Below are 20,819 nucleotides of genomic sequence, written 5' to 3' on the forward strand. Positions count from 1 at the left end.
CAATTTGTAGTTGCTGGAAAAATTACCGACGGTTTTGTCGGTAATTGCCGAAAGTGTACAGTCAATCACATTTTACCAATTTTTTGGGCCCCACAAGTTCCATAACGTGTGTTGAATGCAAAAACATGCAAAATATGGATTCTAAAATTATACTAATGAGAGAAAATCCCAAAATTTCATAAAAGTGTATCAAATTTTGCAAAAAAATTGGATGACTGTACACCCTCGGTAATTCCCAAGGAAACCGTCGGTAACCAACACATACCCTCTGGAAAAATTACCGACGGTTTCGTCGGTAATTACCGAGGGTGTACAGTCAATCACATTTTACCAATTTTTTGGGCCCCACAAGTCCCATAACGTGTATTGAATGCAAAAACATGCAAAATATGGATTCTAAAATTATACTAAGGAGAGAAAATTACAAAATTTCATAAAAGTGTCTCAAATTTTGCAAAAAAATTGGATAACTGTTCACTCTCGGTAATTCCCGAGGAAACCCTCGGTAGCCAACACATACCCTCTGGAAAAATTACTGACGGTTTCGTCGGTAATTACCGAGAGTGTACAGTCAATCACATTTTACCAATTTTTTGGGTCCCACAAGTCCCATAACGTGTGTTGAATGCAAAAATATGCAAAATAGGGATTCTAAAATTATACTGAGGAGAGAAAATTACAAAATTTCATAAAAGTGTCTCAAATTTTGCAAAACAAATTGGATAACTGTTCACCCTCGGTAATTCCTGAGGAAACCGTCGGTAGCCAACACATACCCTCTGGAAAAGTTACCGATGGTTTCGTCGGTAATTACCGAGGGTGTACAGTCAATCACATTTTACCAATTTTTTGGGCCCCACAAGTCCCCTAATGTGTGTTGAATGCAAAAAAATGAAAAATATGGATTCTAAAATTATCCTAAGGAGAGAAAATCCCAAAATTGCTTCAAAAGTTCTCAAATTTTCCAAAAAAATACAATGACTGTACACGATTGGTAATTCTTAAGGAAACTGTCGGTAACCTACAAATACCCTCTGGAAAAATTACCGACGGTGTCGTCGGTAATTACCGAAAGTGTACAGTCAATCACATTTTACCAATTTTTTGGGCCCCACAAGTCCCATAACGTGTGTTGAATGCAAAAACATGCAAAATATGGATTCTAAAATTATACTTAGGAGAGAAAATCCCAAAATTTCATAAATGTGTCTCAAATTTTGCAAAAAAATTTGATGACTGTACACCCTCAGTAATTACCGACGAAACCATCGGTAATTTTTCCAGAGGGTATGTGTTGGTTACCGACACTTTCCTCGGGAATTACCGAGGGTGAACAGTTATCCAATTGTTTTGCAAAATTTGAGACACTTTTATGAAATTTTGTAATTTTCTCTGCTTAGTATAATTTTAGAATCCCTATTTTGCATGTTTTTGCATTCAACACACGTTATGGGACTTGTGGGGCTCAAAAAATTGGTAAAATGTGATTGACTGTACACTTTCGGTAATTACTGACGAAACCGTCGGTAATTTTTCCAGAGGGTATTTGTTGGTTACCGACAATTTCCTCGGGAATTATCGATCGTGTACAGTCATCGTATTTTTTTGGAAAATTTAAGAACTTTTGAAGCAATTTTGGGATTTTCTCTCCTTAGGATAATTTTAGAATCCATATTTTTCATTTTTTTGCATTCAACACACATTAGGGGACTTGTGGGGCCCAAAAAATTGGTAAAATGTGATTGACTGTACACCCTCGGTAATTACCGACTAAACCGTCGGTAATTTTTCATATTACCAAAAGCGTTTCTGTAATTACCGATGGTGAATCGGGAATTATCGATGCACCATCGGTAATCATCTTTGCTTTAATTTTTACCACAACCGAGGTTTTTTTTTTTTTTTTTTTCAACGGTTGTCATTAGTAAAGATAGGTTCAGCATATTAAGATAACATTAGTAACATCCCATCATCTTACCCAAAATAACACGTCTAATATGGCACAGGTATTGGTGAACATCTTCTCATTATCAAACCGCCTTTTTCGTATGAAATACAAAATAGTGTCAATATGCTGCAAAACCACATTAAAGGAAATAAGTAACTTTTGGTTGCTACTTTTTTGAATTTAGATATTTGCGGATTGATGCATTATGGATTTTCTTGTCACATACACCTATCAAAATCAAAGAGGGAATTGATATGAAAGATTCTTACATCCTTGAAATTTGAAATCCAATAATCTGATTAAATTTAAGTGTAATATTTTTGTAACAAAATGTTTAAATTTTTAGTTTTATCAAGCATTAACTCAACATGGTTGTTTTTTCAGAGTCCATAGATTTTGTTTGATAGTATGCCTATTTTTCTAACGCTTTAATACATGTTTTGTTTCCTTGTCTAGCTACTTTATCCTTCTGTTACTAGTCAAACATCCAAATATTTTATCATTCCTTTATAGTATGGAGACTAAAACTTTTCATGGTAATACGACAAAGGTTGCTATCTATATTGTCATGCAGCCGGTTGTTCCACTATTAGAAAAGATCAAGGAACTAAATTTAGAAGGTACATAAAGGTATAAACAATCTGGTCTTCCTGGTTGATATTGGTTGTTTGATTGGATTAATCTGATTGCATGATACATGTAATTCTTCTTGTGCTAAAAAATGTTTAAGGTACTTGCACTAATGGTGATAGCATATGAAGAATCTTGGAGAATTTAAAACTACTCTTTTGACTTTTTCTTTTGAAAATGGGAAATCTAAATCAATATTAGCCACCCATTTGATTACCGTTAGACCTTCGGTAATTACCGATGAAACCATTGGTAATCAAATTGTCCTTGCTGGAAAAATTATCGAAGGTTTCATCGGTAATTACAAAAGGCCCGACGGTAATCAAATTTTTTTGGCAATTTTAGAACTTTTTCCAAATTTTATGGGGATTTTGCTGTTTAGGATCATTGATGAATGTATATTTTGCATGTTGTTGCACAAGACACACATTAGGGGATTTGTGGGAGTCAAAAAATTTGTCAACTGTATTTACCTTCATTTTTATAATGAAATAAAATTCCATTTAGCATGTTCTTAGTGTAAATACACATTATCAAAGATTGTATTGAATTGTGGTGAGTTCAATTGAAAAAATTAACAATTGACAATTACCGTTGATCCATAGGTAAATTTTCCATCAAGTAGTAAAATAATTAATTGGATTACCAACTTTTTCCATCGGTAGTACCGATTGCCCGTCGATAATGAAGTTAATTTGTCATTTTTTCACTTCTTCCAATGCTTTTTTTTTTTTTTTTTTACTTTGTTATTTGAATTAATGTATATTAATCCAATCCACGTACAAAAACAATTAATTTCGTTGCTACTACATGTAATTCTGTATAATATCAAATGTTTAGTGAATCTAAAGCCTGTAAACAGACACCTGATGAAGATGTTTTAAAAGTTTTAGCAATTCTATTTTGTCATCTTTAAAGGGCAAACAATGAAATATAATCTAGAGGTTCAAGGTACAGATAGAGTTGTTAAACATAAATTAAAAATAACATGAAAAGCTATGACACCTATTGCGACATTACAAAGCCACTAATTTTTTTACAGCGAATAGAAAAATACAAGTGACAGATATCTCAAAATAGGTAATAGCAACATATCAAATGTTCAATTTTTAAAACAATAAGTTTTTGGTTCATCAACTCAAGGCTAATATTAGTAGTACTTCTCAAAATTAAGAAAAGCTACAACCATGCAAACAGAACAATAGATGCAAGGAATTTATAGACACATCTTTCTAATGACTTCGCCCCAAAACTTACTATGCTAGTTCCTATAATCTTACAGTTAGAAGCATAAATTAAGAAGGACACCATCGGATATGGTGAGCTCAGTAATATGTTGAAAGTGTTCAGTGGTGTTGCAGAGATGGAAATTGAATGCCAAAAGACCAAAGCCAAAGGTCTAACTCCACACTAAGCACCTGAATACAAAAGTCACATGATTTAAACAACTAGATAAATAAATAAATAAATAAAAATAACGGGAAAACACTGAGAAAACAAAGAGAAAGATTATATATACTACTGGGAAAAAAAAAAGGAAAAGAAAAAAAATAGAAGGACATAGATTGATCTAAACAAAAAGAGTGAAAATCATTGAAATACCAAAAGGAAATATACAAGTACTAAATTGCTCAGCACCTGCTGCCCTGATTTTTTACTGATCAACTCCTTCATCCTCTCCACAGCATATATGGAGCAAGTCCATAGCTTAACTTCCTCCTCACTGCCTGAATCTATTTCATTATTAGCCACAATCAATTTGGTAAGCTTTGAACTGTATTTCAGCATGCCAAGTTGTTGAAGAACTGCTGGAACAATATAATCGACCATAATAGTAATGGATCTAATGTCATTAAATTCTCCATATCCTTGGCCTTGAAATGCACCCCACAAATCTGTAGCAGATATTTGTTCTCTTTTGTACAAGAATATTTGGTGTCCTTTGTACACTAAGTGATCCTAGAAGCCTAGAACATTTAAAGGAAGTCAATATATAGAACTAGTTTCATTTACATATAGCCCATAGAAACTTTTTATGCAGCCATCTAAATGTATTTTTCTATGTGACAACTTAGAACATATGACATAAAACCTTAAAACAATGAGTTTTCAGACAAAACCTTACATGAATGCATTACAAAGCAAGTATTGTGTGCTAAGTGACAATATATATATCTTTCTACACTCATGTAACCTTTTATAAAGGGGGCAACCCAATCAAGCCCAAGCATGTGAAATTTCAGACAACATTCCTATAGTATCATAATGAGAAACAAGATCATATGCAATTGAATAAGAAATTAACTTATTTCTTAGATAAAATAAATGTTGTTTACCTTAACTTTGTAGTCAGGATAGTCATTGAGAGCCTTAAGCAAGGATGAAGTGTTGAGCTTAGCAATCCAACGAGCAGCAACAACCATCCCACAATATGCAAAAACCAGAACCAAATTGCTTATCCCACCATCATGCAAAATAAAAGAGAGGAAAGGTACCACTGCACCACTAGCTGCTGTTAGTGTATCTTTGATACTATGGGTTCCACGAATCAATAAAAGGAAGTATTTTGAATCTTTATCAAAGGAAGCGTTTTGAATCTTTATCACATATAATTGTGAAAGTAGGCTTCAGGAGCTGCAAGCATTATACTACTCAGTAACTGATATTAACCCACATCTGAATCTAGATCAGAAAGCCTGATTCAAGGGTGATTTAAGCATTCTGATTAAGAATGATTTGAAGCTATACATACCCCAGCTTTGGGCTTCTGAAGGAGCACATCTTCTTGAGAGTAGCCGGTGGATTCTAAAAATGCCAGGAACGGCTTCTTTGAGAAAAGAATATACACTTGCAACTTGCAGATACAATGCCTTAAGAAATAATTCAATTCAGCAATTATTTCATGCCTTTGAGCTCTACACTGTTGGTACCAGCATATAAATTTGCAACTTGCAAATTACCCTACAAAGCACCAATTACATATCAAGGCCACCGATACAGCAATATTAGCTAAGAATTCACATAGAAAAAATAAAAAAGGTGTAAATTTGATTTTTCATGGGGGAAAGGAAAAAAGAGGTCGAGCAGGATTCTTGATGGGATTATTTGTGGGTTTTCTCAGGCAAGAAGAAAGAAATGAAAGCAGAGGTGTAGGAACCCGGAATTATTGGCTTTAAGAATGAGAAAAGGAAAAGTAAAGTAATTTTTTGTTTTAGTAGGGGCAAAATAGGAAGCAAGGGGTAGATAAAAAAAAACTTGACGAAGAAGGGGTAAATATCATTAGCCCTCTATTTTTGTAGGTATTGGGCTAAATTCCCCTAATTTTATGCCTCATGCCTTAGAGGTTTCGACTTTCGAGACGTGGAAGCAAAAGGTTTCAATTGCAACCCTTCAAGCAAATATTAAAAGGAGCCTGTAGACTATAGCCTTACAAGTTAGCCAGACCAAGGCCCATATACTTTTTCATACAATTGTCAGATAACCCTTTTACTGTATGTTGCGTTCAATTGGGCCTAGTGTAGGTCAGACTAGGATTTGGTGAAATCCAAATGGATCTCTGTGGTTGTCCATCTCTTTCATTTTTTAAAAATTTTTTTAATGATTTTTTATTTTATTTATAAATTTATAACATCCCTCTTGTTATGTTGATTCTTGCATCTATCAATAATGCCTACTAGAATATTCACATCTCTTTGATTTTTTTTTTTTTATAAATTTTTTTAATGATTTTTTTATTTTATTTATAAATTTATAACATCCTTCTGATGTTTGATTCTTATATATATTAGTAATGACTATAGAAATATCTACCAAATTTATCTATCAATTATAATGTGTTAAAATATTATTAATTAATATATTTATATAATCTAAATATAAAAAAATTAATCTTTAAATAATGAAGAAATTAAAAAAATAAATTAATTAAATATTATTATATTATTTATCATATCATTTATAAATATTTTAATAATTTTAGCATTATTGTCTATATATATATATATATATATATGAAAATATGTGTCCTTGGGAATGGTACTTTCTCGACTACAATCTGAAGTTTGCTAAAAAAGCTTCTGGATCAACCAGAAGGTTTTTATTTATTTATTTATTATTATTATTATTATTATTATTATTTTTTTTTAATAAATTACAATGAAGCGTGACTTGTTAGAGAAAGCATGAAGTTGCTAGGGATACCGCTCTTCCATGTGTCCTTGTATCCAATCCAATTTAAACAAAGATCAAATTTCTGTCAAAAGTTTTACAAACTCAAAAAAAAAAAAAAAAGGGGCGGGGGAAATCTTTGTTGTATCACTTAGTCAACTGTATTTCTCTGTGTCACAAAGGAATTAAAACCTAAAACTAAAACCAGTAACACAAAAAAAAGAAATAAAATAAAATAAAAAAAGCTACATATAATCATAAACAATCCTCTAAGAGAATATCAGAAGGAACTTCATAGCCATAAACCATTGAGTAATCATCCAACTCATCAGATGTGAATTTTGGAATCCTCCAGCTTCTTGCAACCTCAGAGTCATGGCCATTAGTTAGAACCTCCAACACCTTTTTGAACAGAAACAAATAAAGTGGTGGTCAAAATCTGCATCAAATGGATCATTTATCTTCAATATAATTCATATGTATACATTGATGTACCTCAGTCATTGTTGGACGCCATATTGAGGATTGTCTGATACAATACGAAGCTGTTAGTATTACTCTATGGAGTTGTTCTACATCGTATTTGCCTTCCATTTCTGGATCAGCTAGTGTGGCAATGTCTCCTGATTCCATAAGAGGCTTTGCCTACATATATACATAATCAAATACGTGCAGAGAGGATATGAGGTCTATATATACTGGCTGCTGCATCAATATTTAATTTTTTGCATATATGTACTTTTGTAGCGTATTCAGTAGCTATAAAATTAGACACTTCTACTGGTTTAAACAGACTTAAGACATTCTGCAACAAAATCAACGAAGCATTTATGACTGGGATAATTTGCTTACCCAAAGTAGAAGATTTTTCTTGGAGGAATCCACAGGCCTTCGGCCAGTCACAATCTCCAAAAGAAGAACTCCATATGCAAAAACATCTGTTTTCTCATCCACAATTCCATGCATAAAGTACTCTGGAGCTAAGTATCCAAATGTACCCTCTATTGGAATCACAGCATGGTGAGTCCATTTATTGGGAAGCCATTTTGCTAGTCCAAAGTCTGTGATCTATACGAAAACAAACATACAAAAAAGTGATGGATTTGTCAATATATAAAGAATTAATGCTATTATGCAACAAGTTAATTTGGTTCTTAATTCCTTACCTGTGGTTCGTAATCTGGGCCAAGAAGGACATTTGAGGCTTTTATATCGCGGTGAATTATTCTGTGCTTGCAACATTTATGAAGATAATGCAGACCTCTTGCTACTCCTATGCAAATTTTGTATCTGATAGGCCAGTCAAGTGACTTGCCTGTATTGCCTGGAAAAACCATTTCAATTTTTTTTTTTAAATAATAAGCAAGATTTTTTATGATGATCTTGAGAAAATTAAGAAGACAAATTGAGCAAAAGTTTCGGAATCCCATATATAAGAAGACAAAGATGAGTCTGAATATATTATATGACAATATCCTTTTTACCATGCAATGCGGATGCCAAATTTCCGTTCTCAGACAAATTGAAGATGAGATAGAGTCCATTTTCAATACAGCAGCCCACTAACTTAGCAGTATTTGGATGGCTAACATGGCCAATTACGCCAAGTTCCATGAGGAACTCTTTCTCTTTGTTAGCATCCTTATTGTCCTTGGCTAACCTCTTCACTGCAATGGTTTTTCCATCAGCAAGGTCACCTCTATATACTTCGGAGTATCCACCACGACCCACCATATTATCTGAAACTCAAACAAGCCAAATACCAATAAGATCTCTAAATCTTGGAGACCATTTAGCCTTTCCTGTCAATGAAAGTTAATTGAAATAGGTTTTTCACCTGGATGGAAATCATTTGTAGCATTCATGATTTCCTCATAGCTGAAGCACTTTAACAGAGGCTGTTTAATTTCTTGCCCACAATTTCTTTTCCTGAATGGCGAACCAAGGAAAGAGAAGATAAACTTGCAGGGAGATAATGCTTGCTTTCTTTGGTTGGTTTGGTCCCTTAACTTTGGACCTGAAGGGGGTGTATCTGTGATGGTGGAATCCCCACAGCTGAGGGTACTGTCATCTTCTGTGCTCTGATACTCTGTTTCGAGTTCATCGAGGACGGTTCTTGGTGAAGGACTTGTGTTTTTTGTTTCTGAAGCAATGGAGTTTTGTGAAGGGGAGATGGCAGGGCCACTTTTAGTGTTCTTGTTTATCCACCTTGAACTTGATTCACGACTTTCTGCTGTGAGAGACGGATGAGAAAACATACTACGAAAGGAATCCACATGCCATCTCACAAGTTCTTGAAACAGTGATCTACCTTTAGAGATTGTAGAATCTGAATCTGAATGTTGTTGGGGTCGCTCAAATTTCCCGTATAAGACCAGCGTGCAGCCACTGGGGGCATGTCGAAAACAGTACCTTGCAATGCTTGGATGTCTAGTCGAGGGAGCACAAAACATGTTAGTCATCATGGTATTATATTACAAAGCAGAAAACACAAAATTTATTTTTAGACTAAGCTGGTTTTCACACCTTTTTGATCGGTCTCTTGAGGCTCGAAGAAGAAGATAGTCGGCTGAAACAGATTTTGCTTCCTTAATTAGACCTCGTCGAATACTAGAGCTAAACCCTACTCTGGCCTCCAAGTTCACCTGAAAAGGTTGCCAATGGATTAGCATATTAAGTTCAGTTCAGTGAAAGGAAATGGAAATTTGGGGTGCCTGGCAGAATCTTGACTACTAAGAAATATAGAGATTTGCAATGCTATAGGATTATATTTAACTTTCCACGCTGCTCACCTGCTTGGATTGGCAGGTCCCGGCAAATTCTCCTAGCACTGATATCACATAGGCTTTGGCTCGGCGAAGCTGCGATTGGTATTCTGTTCTTAATTCATTTTTTTTCCTCTCCTTGACAACTGATGATTAACAAACAAGTAACACATTTCAATCTTCAAAAGGGGAATCATACTAGACACATAAATATTTCTTGAGACAAAAAGTACTACAAGAAGAGCTTGTCACAGGCAAATGAAAATGCAGAAAGCCAAACTCATGCAGAAGTTACTCAATTTTGACTTAGCAACAAAATAACAAAGCAGATAGCAAAGTTGAGAAATACAAAAATTTGAAACCTACTAACCAAGAATATGCGTGGCAATAATGTTGTCATTTGGGTGAGCTAGAACGGTGATTGCCCATGAGAGAAGCTCTTTACTTTCATCTGGGTCCAAAGAGATGCCTATGAGTATTCTAGCAGTTGATGAAGTGGCCATTGTCATTGACACTGCTGATTGGCAGACAGATTCCAAATGCGGCTGACAAAGTTTTGGCAAATGCCAGTTATTTGGTCTGATGATTCTTGTCCACCATGGAAGCAGAACAGACAATGGGTTTAAGAAAGGTTTGAGAGGGATAACAGCATGATTGGTGTCAGTTGGGTTGTGAGGCCACATTGGCTCTCAATTCCATTATTCTTGTTCAAGAAGCATTAAGAAGCTTTTTATTTTTATTTTTCCCCCCCTTACAGTGAAGATAGCAGAAACAGATTAGTCTCTCTCTTATCTCTCTCACTTTGTTTCTTTCCAGCCACAATTAAGTGTTATGGTTGGTTGCTTTGAGGTATAAGCAAAGTTGGTGGGCACATATTTGATTTGTCTTGCCATGAAAGCCATAAGAGAAGAATCCTCTAAACTAGCAAAGAAAAAAAATTACTTCTTTGTTTGGTAGGAGAGTCTACATGCCACCGATAAAGACCGATTCACTTTATCATGAACGAGGCGTTGGGATGACACTAACCGTTTCACTTTTGATGGATATGACTTTTCAGAGAAAGAGAGCGAGAGAGAGAGAAACAGACATATAATCATTCTATAATAACAGCAATATAATTAGTTTAGACCACATGGGACTCTACGATTGGCCAAATCTTTTGGCCATAAACTAGTCGTCATAAGTGACATGTGGTTTGCAAGAATAAAACTCGACTTGAGGGAGAAGTATTCTAATATGAAATTGATTAGGAAAATAATTTCGTTATCTTTTTTTGGTAAACATTTTCAGTGAGAAGCATTAAATCAATGTGATTCCTAATCCCATTGCTTCAGGAAATTATTTTACAGTCCCAATGGATACAACCAAATACGTAAAACCTTATTTTTTGAAATGCCCTTTTGAAAATGAGATGCTAAAGTTGAAGAATTCACACCGCAAAATAAACATTCTGCAACTCAAGAAAAATAATAACAGCAATAATAAATTCAACACTCAGAACTGAATCCCATTCCCTTATATTTCCTTATAAAATCTAGAAACATATGACATCAGGCGCAAAGGTAATTCAAAGGTTAAAATACGGAACCATTGGACAGATCATTTTTTTTTTTTTTTTTTGGATAAGAGCATCATTATTTATTCTATATCGTGCACAACAAACTTCCTACAGTGGAGCACAAAGAGCTAGAGGGGACCTTTGCTTTCATTGTATACAACAACCTATTTTTAAGTTTCCAAATTTTGCGGTTTTTAAACAGGGCACATGGGACTTTTCATTCAAGCTTCATCCATGGTACTGTTCCTCCACTGCTGCAGGCAGTATGGACATGGAAAACTGTAAAGATGTGTTTGCTTGCATTTGCCAAAGGAGCTCGCTTGAACCTGACAACAAAGAACTAATAAATAAAGACCATCACTAGCCAATATATTCTGCACAAATCTCGAATTACTTGACAAACCTGGCTGCAATTCATTGACATGTACAACTCCATTTCAAATATATAAATTGTACGCACAAGCAAACCCCAAGAGTGAGTTCCAAGTTTTATGTAATATTGAGATCCTGGAATCAGAAATAGAAAACACATAATACAGAAGAATGTCAAATGCAATTTTCCGTTGGCTTCTTTCCCAAATCACACTTGCATTAAAACAAACAGTACGTTCAATTATTGATTATTATATGACAGAAAATGGAATAAAAGATTCTCATGTTAAGATTCTTTTAGTGCTTCTGATTTCATCCGGTTAGAAGGCTTTGAGGATAGTGTATTTCAAAAGTCCCACTCAACATCCAAACATTTCCAAGTCCAAGTCATCATAAGATGCAATCAAAAACAGATAAGTCATTTAAGGTGCGTTAATGTGACATTGACCAATTAAAAATGCTTTTCTTATTAGCACAAGAATAGTCACACGCTCAAGCAAAACATGGCCAGACACTTGTAATTTATAAATATCTAAAAATATATGCATAGACACACACATATAGAGAGATAGAGTCAACGGATAAATATTAAATGGGTAAAATCAAAATTGAACCCATTTGATATGGAGACTTCACTTTGGTAGACTTGTGCTTGAGTTCTTTTCAAGGTTGACAAAAATAAAGCTTTACTATCTTCAATACTCTTATAATACGAACTTCATAAACTTCTGAATGTGCATGGGAGGCCCAAGAAAGAATGCACATGTATGCAAATGCTAACAAACTCACCTATGGGATGGAAGCATTTTCTACAAACTAAATTTGAGGTAACTTTAGGATATCTTGTCCATCCTTTCATCATTAGTAACCTTATTAGGGCCATTTGTACTAAAATGAGTAAAATCATAAAAATAACTGATCACCTAGTGTTTCCTAAATCCACTCAAATTTGATGCTAAACCAAGTTCAGTACCCTTCCACTTCTTGATCAACGAGATTCAATAGAAACAGTATGTCTAGATCAGAACTCTCAAGAACAGATTGTTTTACTTACAGCTTTATCAATGAAAACATGTTAAAAAAATGAGCATGAAGATCAATTCAACCAAAGGTTTATTTCCTAATAAATCCTTACATCAATACTGATTCTCTCCTTGATGTAAGAGAGAGGCTGACTGCCTATGGTTTAAGAGAGAAGCAAGCAATATATCCTACAAAATATCTTAGCAGGACTTTATCATGTTAATATCTAAATGATAAACATGATTAGAAAATATGCTTGATATACATTGTAGGACACTTTTATGAGCTATAGGTTTTGGATTGATGGTGATTTAATATGGTGTTAGAGCTGTACTAGAAGGTGACTTGAAGAACCTCTTTACCAATTAATATTTGCTGGTGATTCATAATTTCCAAGTACTTTTTCATACGTGTATACCAATTAAAAAACAAGCACAATAAAACATATTTCACTCATACTCTAAGATTATCTTAAATTGTCTTAAGCTCACAAAGATGTTACAAATTTCAATACTATTTTCACATCATTTATATTGAAAAGCACAAACTAATATGGCCCCACCTTTGATGACATTAAATTTAAGGAAAAATGCTTAATAAGGCATCATATTTGTATCTTGCAGGTTCTGATGTTCAAATTCTTAAATCCGCAACATCTCTTCAATTATATCCTCGCAATGATATTCCTTGTTTAGTTGCCACTATCCAAAAGCTTAGCTATTAGCAATAATGCCCAACTATATTTATCACCTCCTGTAAGATGAAACTTAATAGGGCATCAAAGTTGTATCTTGTAGGCTCTGATGTTCAAGTTCTTAAATCCACAACATCCTGAAAACTATAACTACATATTAACATTCCTTGCATAGATGTTATCATTGCCAACAGCTTAGCTAATAGGAAGCATGCCCAACCATATTTATTACCACTGATAAGATGAAACTCTTAGAAAAAAATGCTTAAATAAGGCATCAAAGTTGTATCTTGTAGGTTTTAATGTTCTAATTCTTAGATCCACAACATGTCCAAAACTATACCCACACATAGGCATTCATTCGTTAGTTGTCATTATTTCCGAAACCTTAGCTATTAGGAAGCATACCCAACTATATTTAACAAGTTGACATTTGTCAACAGTAATTCTTGTAGGTTTTAATGTTCAAATTCTAAATCCATAACATCTCAGGAAACTATATCTACATATTGACATTCATAGTTAGTTGTCAATATTCCCCAAAGCTTAGCCATTAGGAAAATTGCCTGACTATATTTATCACCCCCACTAAGATGAAACTTTTAGGAAAAATGCTTAGTTGTATCGTATAAGTTCTAATTTTCAAATTCTTCAATCCACATCTCCAAAACTGTATCCACATATTGCATTTCTTGTTCAATTGTCATTACTCCATATGTTGGGTTTTCTGATATCTAATTCAAAATATGCTAGACCAACACGTTTTCAATCCATCCATGAAAGGAAAGTATCATAATAATCTCATTTCCTTCACAAGTCATTTTTTTATCCGTTTTTACCATTTGTACACGACAAACAAACCTACTAGAGGAGAGTCACAAACTTGTTCTCCTTTTGATGTAGAAGTCTCACATGGTAAATATTGGCAAAGTCATTCACAAGCATCTTCATAAATTACTAGCATCAAATAAAATGGCATCCAAGCCCTTTCTATTCTATTCATTTTGTTTCCCCTAGAACATAGCCACCTCACTTTCTTCACGAGTTGACATAATTATATACAAATGTAATTTAAATAGAAAGAATATATGATCGTATCAAACAAATCTGTTTTTTACACATTTTTACTGTGCATACGTGACTAACAAGCATACCAATCGAGACTCCACAACTATTTTCCTTTTGATGCAAGACTCTTGCATAACAAATAATGGGAATTAAAGTCCTTCCCAATTATCCTCCATAACCTTCTAGCATCCAATTTTATGGCATTGAGTCCCTTTTAATTTTATTCATTTTGTTTTTCCAAGTATGCAATAATAGTTTATTCAATTTGTTATAAAATGGATCTAACTGATTAATAGATAGTAGTTTTAACACTTCTCAGTCATATGCGATATGATTGATTATCCAATTCAAAAAAGGCTTGACCAGCAGTTTATCAGGCCCACCCATGAAAGAAGAGTATCATAGTATATAGTCATCTCATTTACCTCATAAAGTACATAATTCACGAAGAAGTGATTTAAATAGAAAGTTTTTATGACGAACAAATTGACCACTTATTAGTTATTACCATGCATAACAACCAACAATGCCTACAAGTTGGGACTCCAAAGTTGTTCATCATTCCCAAGTATTCATCATAACCTTCTAGAATCCTAATATATGGTCACTCAACAAATATACGTAATTATATAAAAACACAATTTTAAATAAAAAGTGTTTATGACCGTAACAAACTGATGCCTTTCTAACCTAACCACATGCACAAGACTAAGAGGCCAACTTGCAGAGACTCCAAAGTCACCCTTTTGGTGTAAGGGTCTTGCATAGGAAGTCTTAACAACAAAAATACTTCACAATTATCCCCTATAACCTTCTTGTTTCCATTGAAATTTTGGCATACAATCCTTGCTAACTTTACTAGTTATTGTTTTGCATTTCATTAAATATGACTTGATGAATTGCTTGTTGACAGTAAAGACACAACAAAAAACTGAACCGGTTTAGATCCATACCCAACTTACAAGCCTTTTAGCAGAGACTCCAAAGTTGCTATCCTTTTTATGCAAGAGTCTCACATGCAAGTATCGGCAATGAAAATGCTTTCCATGTATCGTCAATATCCTTCTCGTATCTAATTAGAATTTAGGCATTCAATGCTTTCGTATTTGATTGATTTTGTTTCCCCCTGGTATGTGGTAATATTTTCCCTCAAATTAGTTCCATCAATTCTCATTAAAAGTTTCATTTGTCCTTGCTCGGCTGATTTTACTTTTTAGTGCTTAGCATTCCATATTTATCATGACTTTTGGTTTATAAATTGCTTGTTCGTAGCAATGACATGAAAAAAAAAAAAAAAAAAATTTGACCCACTTTTGACCCGTTTTAACCATCTAACAACAAGCCTACAAGCAGAGACTCCGAAGATGTTATCGTTTTGATGTAAGAGTCCCGGATAACTATTATCGACGAAAACATTACTCCCCAATTATACTCTATAGCCTTCTAGTATGCAATTAAATTTCTGGCATTTAATCTATTCTCGTTGTTGATTTTTTTGCTCCCCCTAATATGCTATAAAATTTCCTTTCAATTTTGTTCTATCAATTTTCATCAAACGTTTATTTCTCCTTGCTGCTAACTTTACTATTTATTATTTTGCCTTTCATATATACCATGACTTTTATATAAGAATTTCTTGTTCATAGCAATGACAAGACACCAAAGTTACAAGTTTTAACCATCTATAAAGAACTGTCAGGTCTATAAGTAGAGACTCCAAAGTTGTAATCCTTTTGATTTAAGAGTTTTAACAAGGATTGGCAACAACAACAGTTACAAAGTACCCTCTATAACCTCCACACATCTAATCATAATTCTAGCGTTCAATCCTTTTTTCCGTTATTTATGTTAATTTTAATTTTTTTACTCCTCGTAAGTATATGATAATATTTTTCCTCAAATTAGTTCAATCAATTTTCATTTAAAGTTTATTTCTCCTTGTTACTGACATTACAATTCATTATTGCATTCTGCATTTACCATGACGTTTGCTTTATGAATTGTTTACTGATGATTGTAATGACATGACAACAAACTAACCCATTTTTGACCTGTTTTCATTTAAAGTGTCTTGCACAGCAAGGATCAGCAACAACAGTACTTTCTAAATATCCTCCATATCCTTCCCACATCCAATTAAAATTTTGGCATTGAATCCCTTTTTATTTCATTGATTTTGTTTCCATTGGTGTTTGATGGTATTTTTCCTCAAATTAGTTCAATTAATTTTCATTAAAAAATTATTTGTCGTTATTTACTTTACTGGTAATTGTTTAACATTTTGTGTTTACCATTACTTTGGTTTATAAATAGCTTTTTGATAGTAGTGACACGAGGACAAACTGACCCATTTTAACCATCTGTGCAGGAATAACAAGCCTGGAAGCGGAGACTCCAAAGTTGTTATCCTTTCGGCGTAAAAGTCTCGCATAGTGAGTATTGGCAACCACAGGACTTCCCTATCCTCTATAACATTCTTGCATCCTACTAAAGTTCTAACATTCAATCCCTTCCTATTCATTTTGTTTCAAGCATGTGATAATATTTTTCCTCAACTCGTTTCATCAATTCCCATCAAAAGTATATTTCTCCTTGCTACTTACTTACCGTTAATTGTTTTGCATTTTGTATTTACCGTGACTTTGATTTACGAATTGCTTATTGTTAGTGATGATATGCAAATTTTTTGTTTGTGCCTTTTAGATTATCCACATCATCCTTAATTTGTGAATATCTTCTTCATAGCGCAGCTGTTATTGGTTGTTTATACATCTCAGTTTATTATTATCATTCTTTTCCTGCTTAGAATTTAAATTTTTGCTATACTGTTATATTATAGTAATACCATCACAATTTCCTTAATGGAGTTTGTTTGGTTGTATTTCTGAAGTTGATCAAGAGGTATATATATACTTTCTATATTACCATTCAAACACAAATAGAATAAATCTTGTGCAAGGGAAGTGAGGATTTTTTCTAACCAGGTTTCCCTACATGGCATGAGATTTGGTTCAGCAAAATATGTTAACTTGCTAGAATTCCCTTCATTTTGACTGAATACTATAGAACCTAGCATGTGAGAATATGATTAAGAAGGAATTTCCTAATACATCCTTCATTCTTACATGTAGAAAAATAGGTTATTTCACATGTTAATAAAATTGTTTATTGTCACTCCTTGATTACCTATTTGACATGGTCAAAAAAGGAATTGCGAGTTTAACGATAAAGAATTCATGAGTGGCACAAAGTGGTAATTTTCTCACTCTATAAATTGTGAGTTAACCATAAAGTATTAATAAGTGGTACATAGTGGTATTTTTCGCGCTTTATACACAAATAATAGAGAACCTAATAGTGGAGACCCTAAAGCTGTCTCCTTTTATGCAAGAGATTTTTCATAGCAAGTTTTCCTTTTCATGCACCCTCAATGACTATCTAGAAATACTTTATCCTCATATTCATTTCAGCTCTAGCATTTATCTCTTGTTATTTTCTTCAATTTGTTTCCAATTTAAAATCCAGTATATTTCCCCATATGTAAAATAGGATTTGACTCAAAGGTCCAATCTATTCTCAATAAACTCTTTTCTCAAAGTCCTTAGAGCTGATGGTAATATTTCTTATTTTCATTAATCACTACTTATTTAATGAGATAATAGGTTTGATGAGTCGCATGTTAATAGCAAGGTATAGAATAAATAATCTATGCATTTTAGACTATTTTCAATATGTTAAGTCGGTTAGTGAAATCCATTTATTTTGCCCCCTGATAGCAATTCTAATATATTAGTTGTTTATGCAATATTGTATATCATCATTTTATTTGCAAATAAAAGTCATAATTTGCTATGCCATTATATTATTACAATATCATTACAGTTTCCTGATTAGAATTCATTTTGCTGTGTTTCTTAAGCTTATTAGTCCAACATTGTTATCATACAGAGTTTTTGAAGCCAGGTAAAAGAAATCTCAACTGTGAAAAGGAAAGGAAGTGGGGTACGGTAGGATAAGTCTTTTCCATTCCACAACAATAGTGGATCAAGTTTAGATTCTATTAATTATACAAATTTCAAGTTTAGAACTTTGGCGCATGTGCTGTTAAAAGTTTGTAACCTTTTTCCATTGTCCATTTACACAAATGAAGACACCAGTGTCACCATGTCACATGGAAATCCAACTTTATGGTTTAAAAAGTAAAAATTTACCTTAACTTCTTCAAACATTCCCAAGGTTTTTCTGGTACTTTAGACTATGTTATACCATAGTTTCAAGTTCAGTAAATGCTAGAGAAGTTAGGAAAGTAGTGATTTCAGTAAAGAACATAAAAAGAGCAGAAAATATAAATAGGTTTAACAGGAAACCTAAACTTTTAGGTTTAATTGAGGTAAGGACCACTCAGTTTAGTCAACCCAAAACCATTATAGATGACTATTACTAGACAAGTTCACTAAAATCAAGAGTTTTGTTCTGCAACAGTACCACTGAGGTATACTAATATGCTTTCTCTAGGTTCAAAATGGGACGACCAAGATTGACTGACATAGCTTGGCAACACTGCACAGTTGTTGATGAAAATCATAGCCATGTGCGTTGTATTACTGTGGACACACTAGGTGGGGTGGGGTAAGCCGTCTCAAGGAACATCTTGCACAAAAGAGAGGAGATGTGATTGTATGCAGTATGTGCCCCCCCGGCTGTAATCATACAGATGCAGGAACATCTTATAGAGCTATCACATGAGCGAGAAAGGAAGGAAAGGATAAGGCGAGAGGCATTGGAGAATATGAGGAGGACAACAGTTCAAGTTCATCAACCACAACAAGGAGGGCATACAGAGGAGATCAATGCAGAGGAAAGATCATTACTTGAACAAGCTATTCAAGAGAGTCTCCGGACGCATGAAATGGAAAAGAGTAGAACACTTGATGATGATGGATTTGAGCCTGCTTGTTGTGAGAGTATTCATTCTTATAAGTTAGAGCAGAGAAGGCGTCGAGAGGGTTCCAATTACTCTAAAGCAGGACCATCACACCGTAATGATGAGCCGAGTGATCCTGAGACAGACTATGATAGTGACCTGAGCTTTTAGCTTGTTCATATGTGTGAAAATTCAGAAACTACAGTTTGATAACTTCATGTTAAACACAAGCAACTTTATGGCTAAACTTATTTAAAATCTTTTGTATCGTCTTTCCTTTTACTCTATTCATGGTTTTTTGGTCCTTCATTTTGTTTTTCCTTTTCTTTCTCTTTTTCTTCTTGTTCTATTTATATTTTCTTTCCCTTTCTCAAATTCTTTATGAAAAAATGCAAGTTCATTAAGAAAATGCATATTTAACGCTTACCACCTTGACATTTCTTTTGATGGTTATATCAAATCCCTACATCCTTCATGGTAGGCCAGATAGACCTACAGTTTTCCTATCTGAAGTTGTCCGCTAATCTATTCTCAAAAGAATTATAAGCAAGTTTTGATTGCTTTTGTTCATTATAGAAACACAGAAGTGATATCCTTTCCAAAACCAACAATATGCAATCAAAATAAAGATATGCTCAACCAGACCAAAATTTTCCGTCAATCCCTTATTGACTTAGACACAAACTAAGCAGATAGTGTATGGTGGACTATGATGTGCTCTAATCTTGAGTTTTACTCAAAGCTTACCCAGCAAAAATCAGAAGACATAGATAAGGTAGGCTAAAATCTTTCATTTGAAGAATTACAGGGACCCAATAAAAACAAGGTACTCTGATGGGGCATATGATTTCAACAGATATATACATATTTGTATATGCATATGTATAGACAGACATATCCCGAATATTCAGTATCATAGATTTATGAGTTACTTTTTTTACATATACAGTATTATACACTCAAACAACAAAAGAAGGAAGAATCTACATTTTCCTCCATTTTTCCACAGTAATATCAGAAACCAACCAGACAGGATAGATAACTTAGAAACCATAAAGGCAATATATATATATATATATATATATTAAATTTTTAACAAAAGCAGGAAAAGAAAAGAAAAAAAGGAAAAAAGAAAAAAAAAAAGAAACTTACGGAGTGGGAAAGGTCATGGAAGATGGAGAATCCATGCTCTTTCAACTTCCACAGAACTGAGTGAACAGAAGGGATTGGATTGGGTTGCTCCATATGCTACACCGCGAAACCACACGACATCGTTTGGTGACAGCAAGTTGTTAAACTGCCATATCTGAAATTTTCGAGGAAGCTGACTTTCAGCTATTCTGCCGCTCCAGTGCTGCTAAGCACCAAAAACATAGAAATAATATGCCGAATTAACTAATATTTTTAAAATTCACCAGAGAATTCGGGGTTGGAATTTGTTTTTTTTTTTTTTCGGGGGGTGGGGGTGAAAATTCGGGTTGGATTTGGTTTAATTTCTTTTCAAACATGAAAATGATTATTCAGAAGATTTTAGATCTTTATATTGATGATGATAACTTATTTCTTCTTAAAATTTAGTTAATTAATTAATCGGTACGCATGAGAGGACATTTCTTTTATTTTTTATTTATTTATTTACTTTTTTTGGAATTAGACCTTTCTTTTCTAGT

The 20,819-nt window shown here is 33.7% G+C and overlaps 1 protein-coding gene and 1 non-coding gene across 5 annotated transcripts; both read right to left on the minus strand.

Annotated features, from left to right (window-relative positions):
- Positions 1-3,647: 3,647 nt before the first annotated feature.
- Positions 3,648-5,735, minus strand: LOC107414288 (uncharacterized). The gene is made up of 3 exons (XR_009635467.1): positions 4,915-5,735; positions 4,217-4,545; positions 3,648-3,996 (listed from the first exon to the last, which is right to left on the minus strand). It is a non-coding gene; the product is annotated as an uncharacterized LOC107414288 (transcript).
- Positions 5,736-6,770: 1,035 nt separating this feature from the next.
- LOC125419609 (probable receptor-like serine/threonine-protein kinase At5g57670) lies at positions 6,771-20,819 on the minus strand. 4 transcript variants are annotated; one of them, XM_048465860.2, is made up of 12 exons: positions 20,302-20,799; positions 11,472-11,575; positions 9,881-11,394; positions 9,538-9,656; positions 9,272-9,390; positions 9,057-9,175; positions 8,583-8,978; positions 8,230-8,484; positions 7,912-8,069; positions 7,598-7,813; positions 7,241-7,390; positions 6,772-7,147 (listed from the first exon to the last, which is right to left on the minus strand). In XM_048465860.2, exons 3-12 carry the CDS (start codon positions 10,191-10,193, stop codon positions 7,001-7,003), a joined length of 1,992 nt encoding a protein of 663 aa, XP_048321817.2. In that variant the 5' UTR covers positions 10,194-11,394; positions 11,472-11,575; positions 20,302-20,799; the 3' UTR covers positions 6,772-7,000. The 4 variants fall into 4 exon arrangements, with proteins under 4 accessions (XP_048321812.2, XP_048321815.2, XP_048321817.2 ...); XM_048465862.2 differs by having other exon boundaries at positions 6,773-7,147; positions 8,583-8,975; XM_048465855.2 differs by having other exon boundaries at positions 6,771-7,147; positions 8,583-9,175; positions 20,302-20,800.

Source organism: Ziziphus jujuba, chromosome 1 (genome assembly GCF_031755915.1).
Source record: "Ziziphus jujuba cultivar Dongzao chromosome 1, ASM3175591v1".
Classification (NCBI taxonomy): domain Eukaryota; kingdom Viridiplantae; phylum Streptophyta; class Magnoliopsida; order Rosales; family Rhamnaceae; genus Ziziphus; species Ziziphus jujuba.

What these genes read in the sequence shown, in the direction of transcription:
- LOC125419609 (XM_048465858.2), bottom strand. Translation starts at nt 10,193, where the DNA reads ATGTGGCCTCACAACCCAACTGACACCAATCATGCTGTTATCCCTCTC. An exon ending in TTTGGCATCCGCATTGCATG is followed by an intron (nt 8,070 to 8,229) that starts GTAAAAAGGATA and finishes TGGTTTTTCCAG; the next exon opens with GCAATACAGGCAAGTCACTT. An exon ending in AGAAAAATCTTCTACTTTGG is followed by an intron (nt 7,391 to 7,597) that starts GTAAGCAAATTA and finishes GTATATATGTAG; the next exon opens with GCAAAGCCTCTTATGGAATC.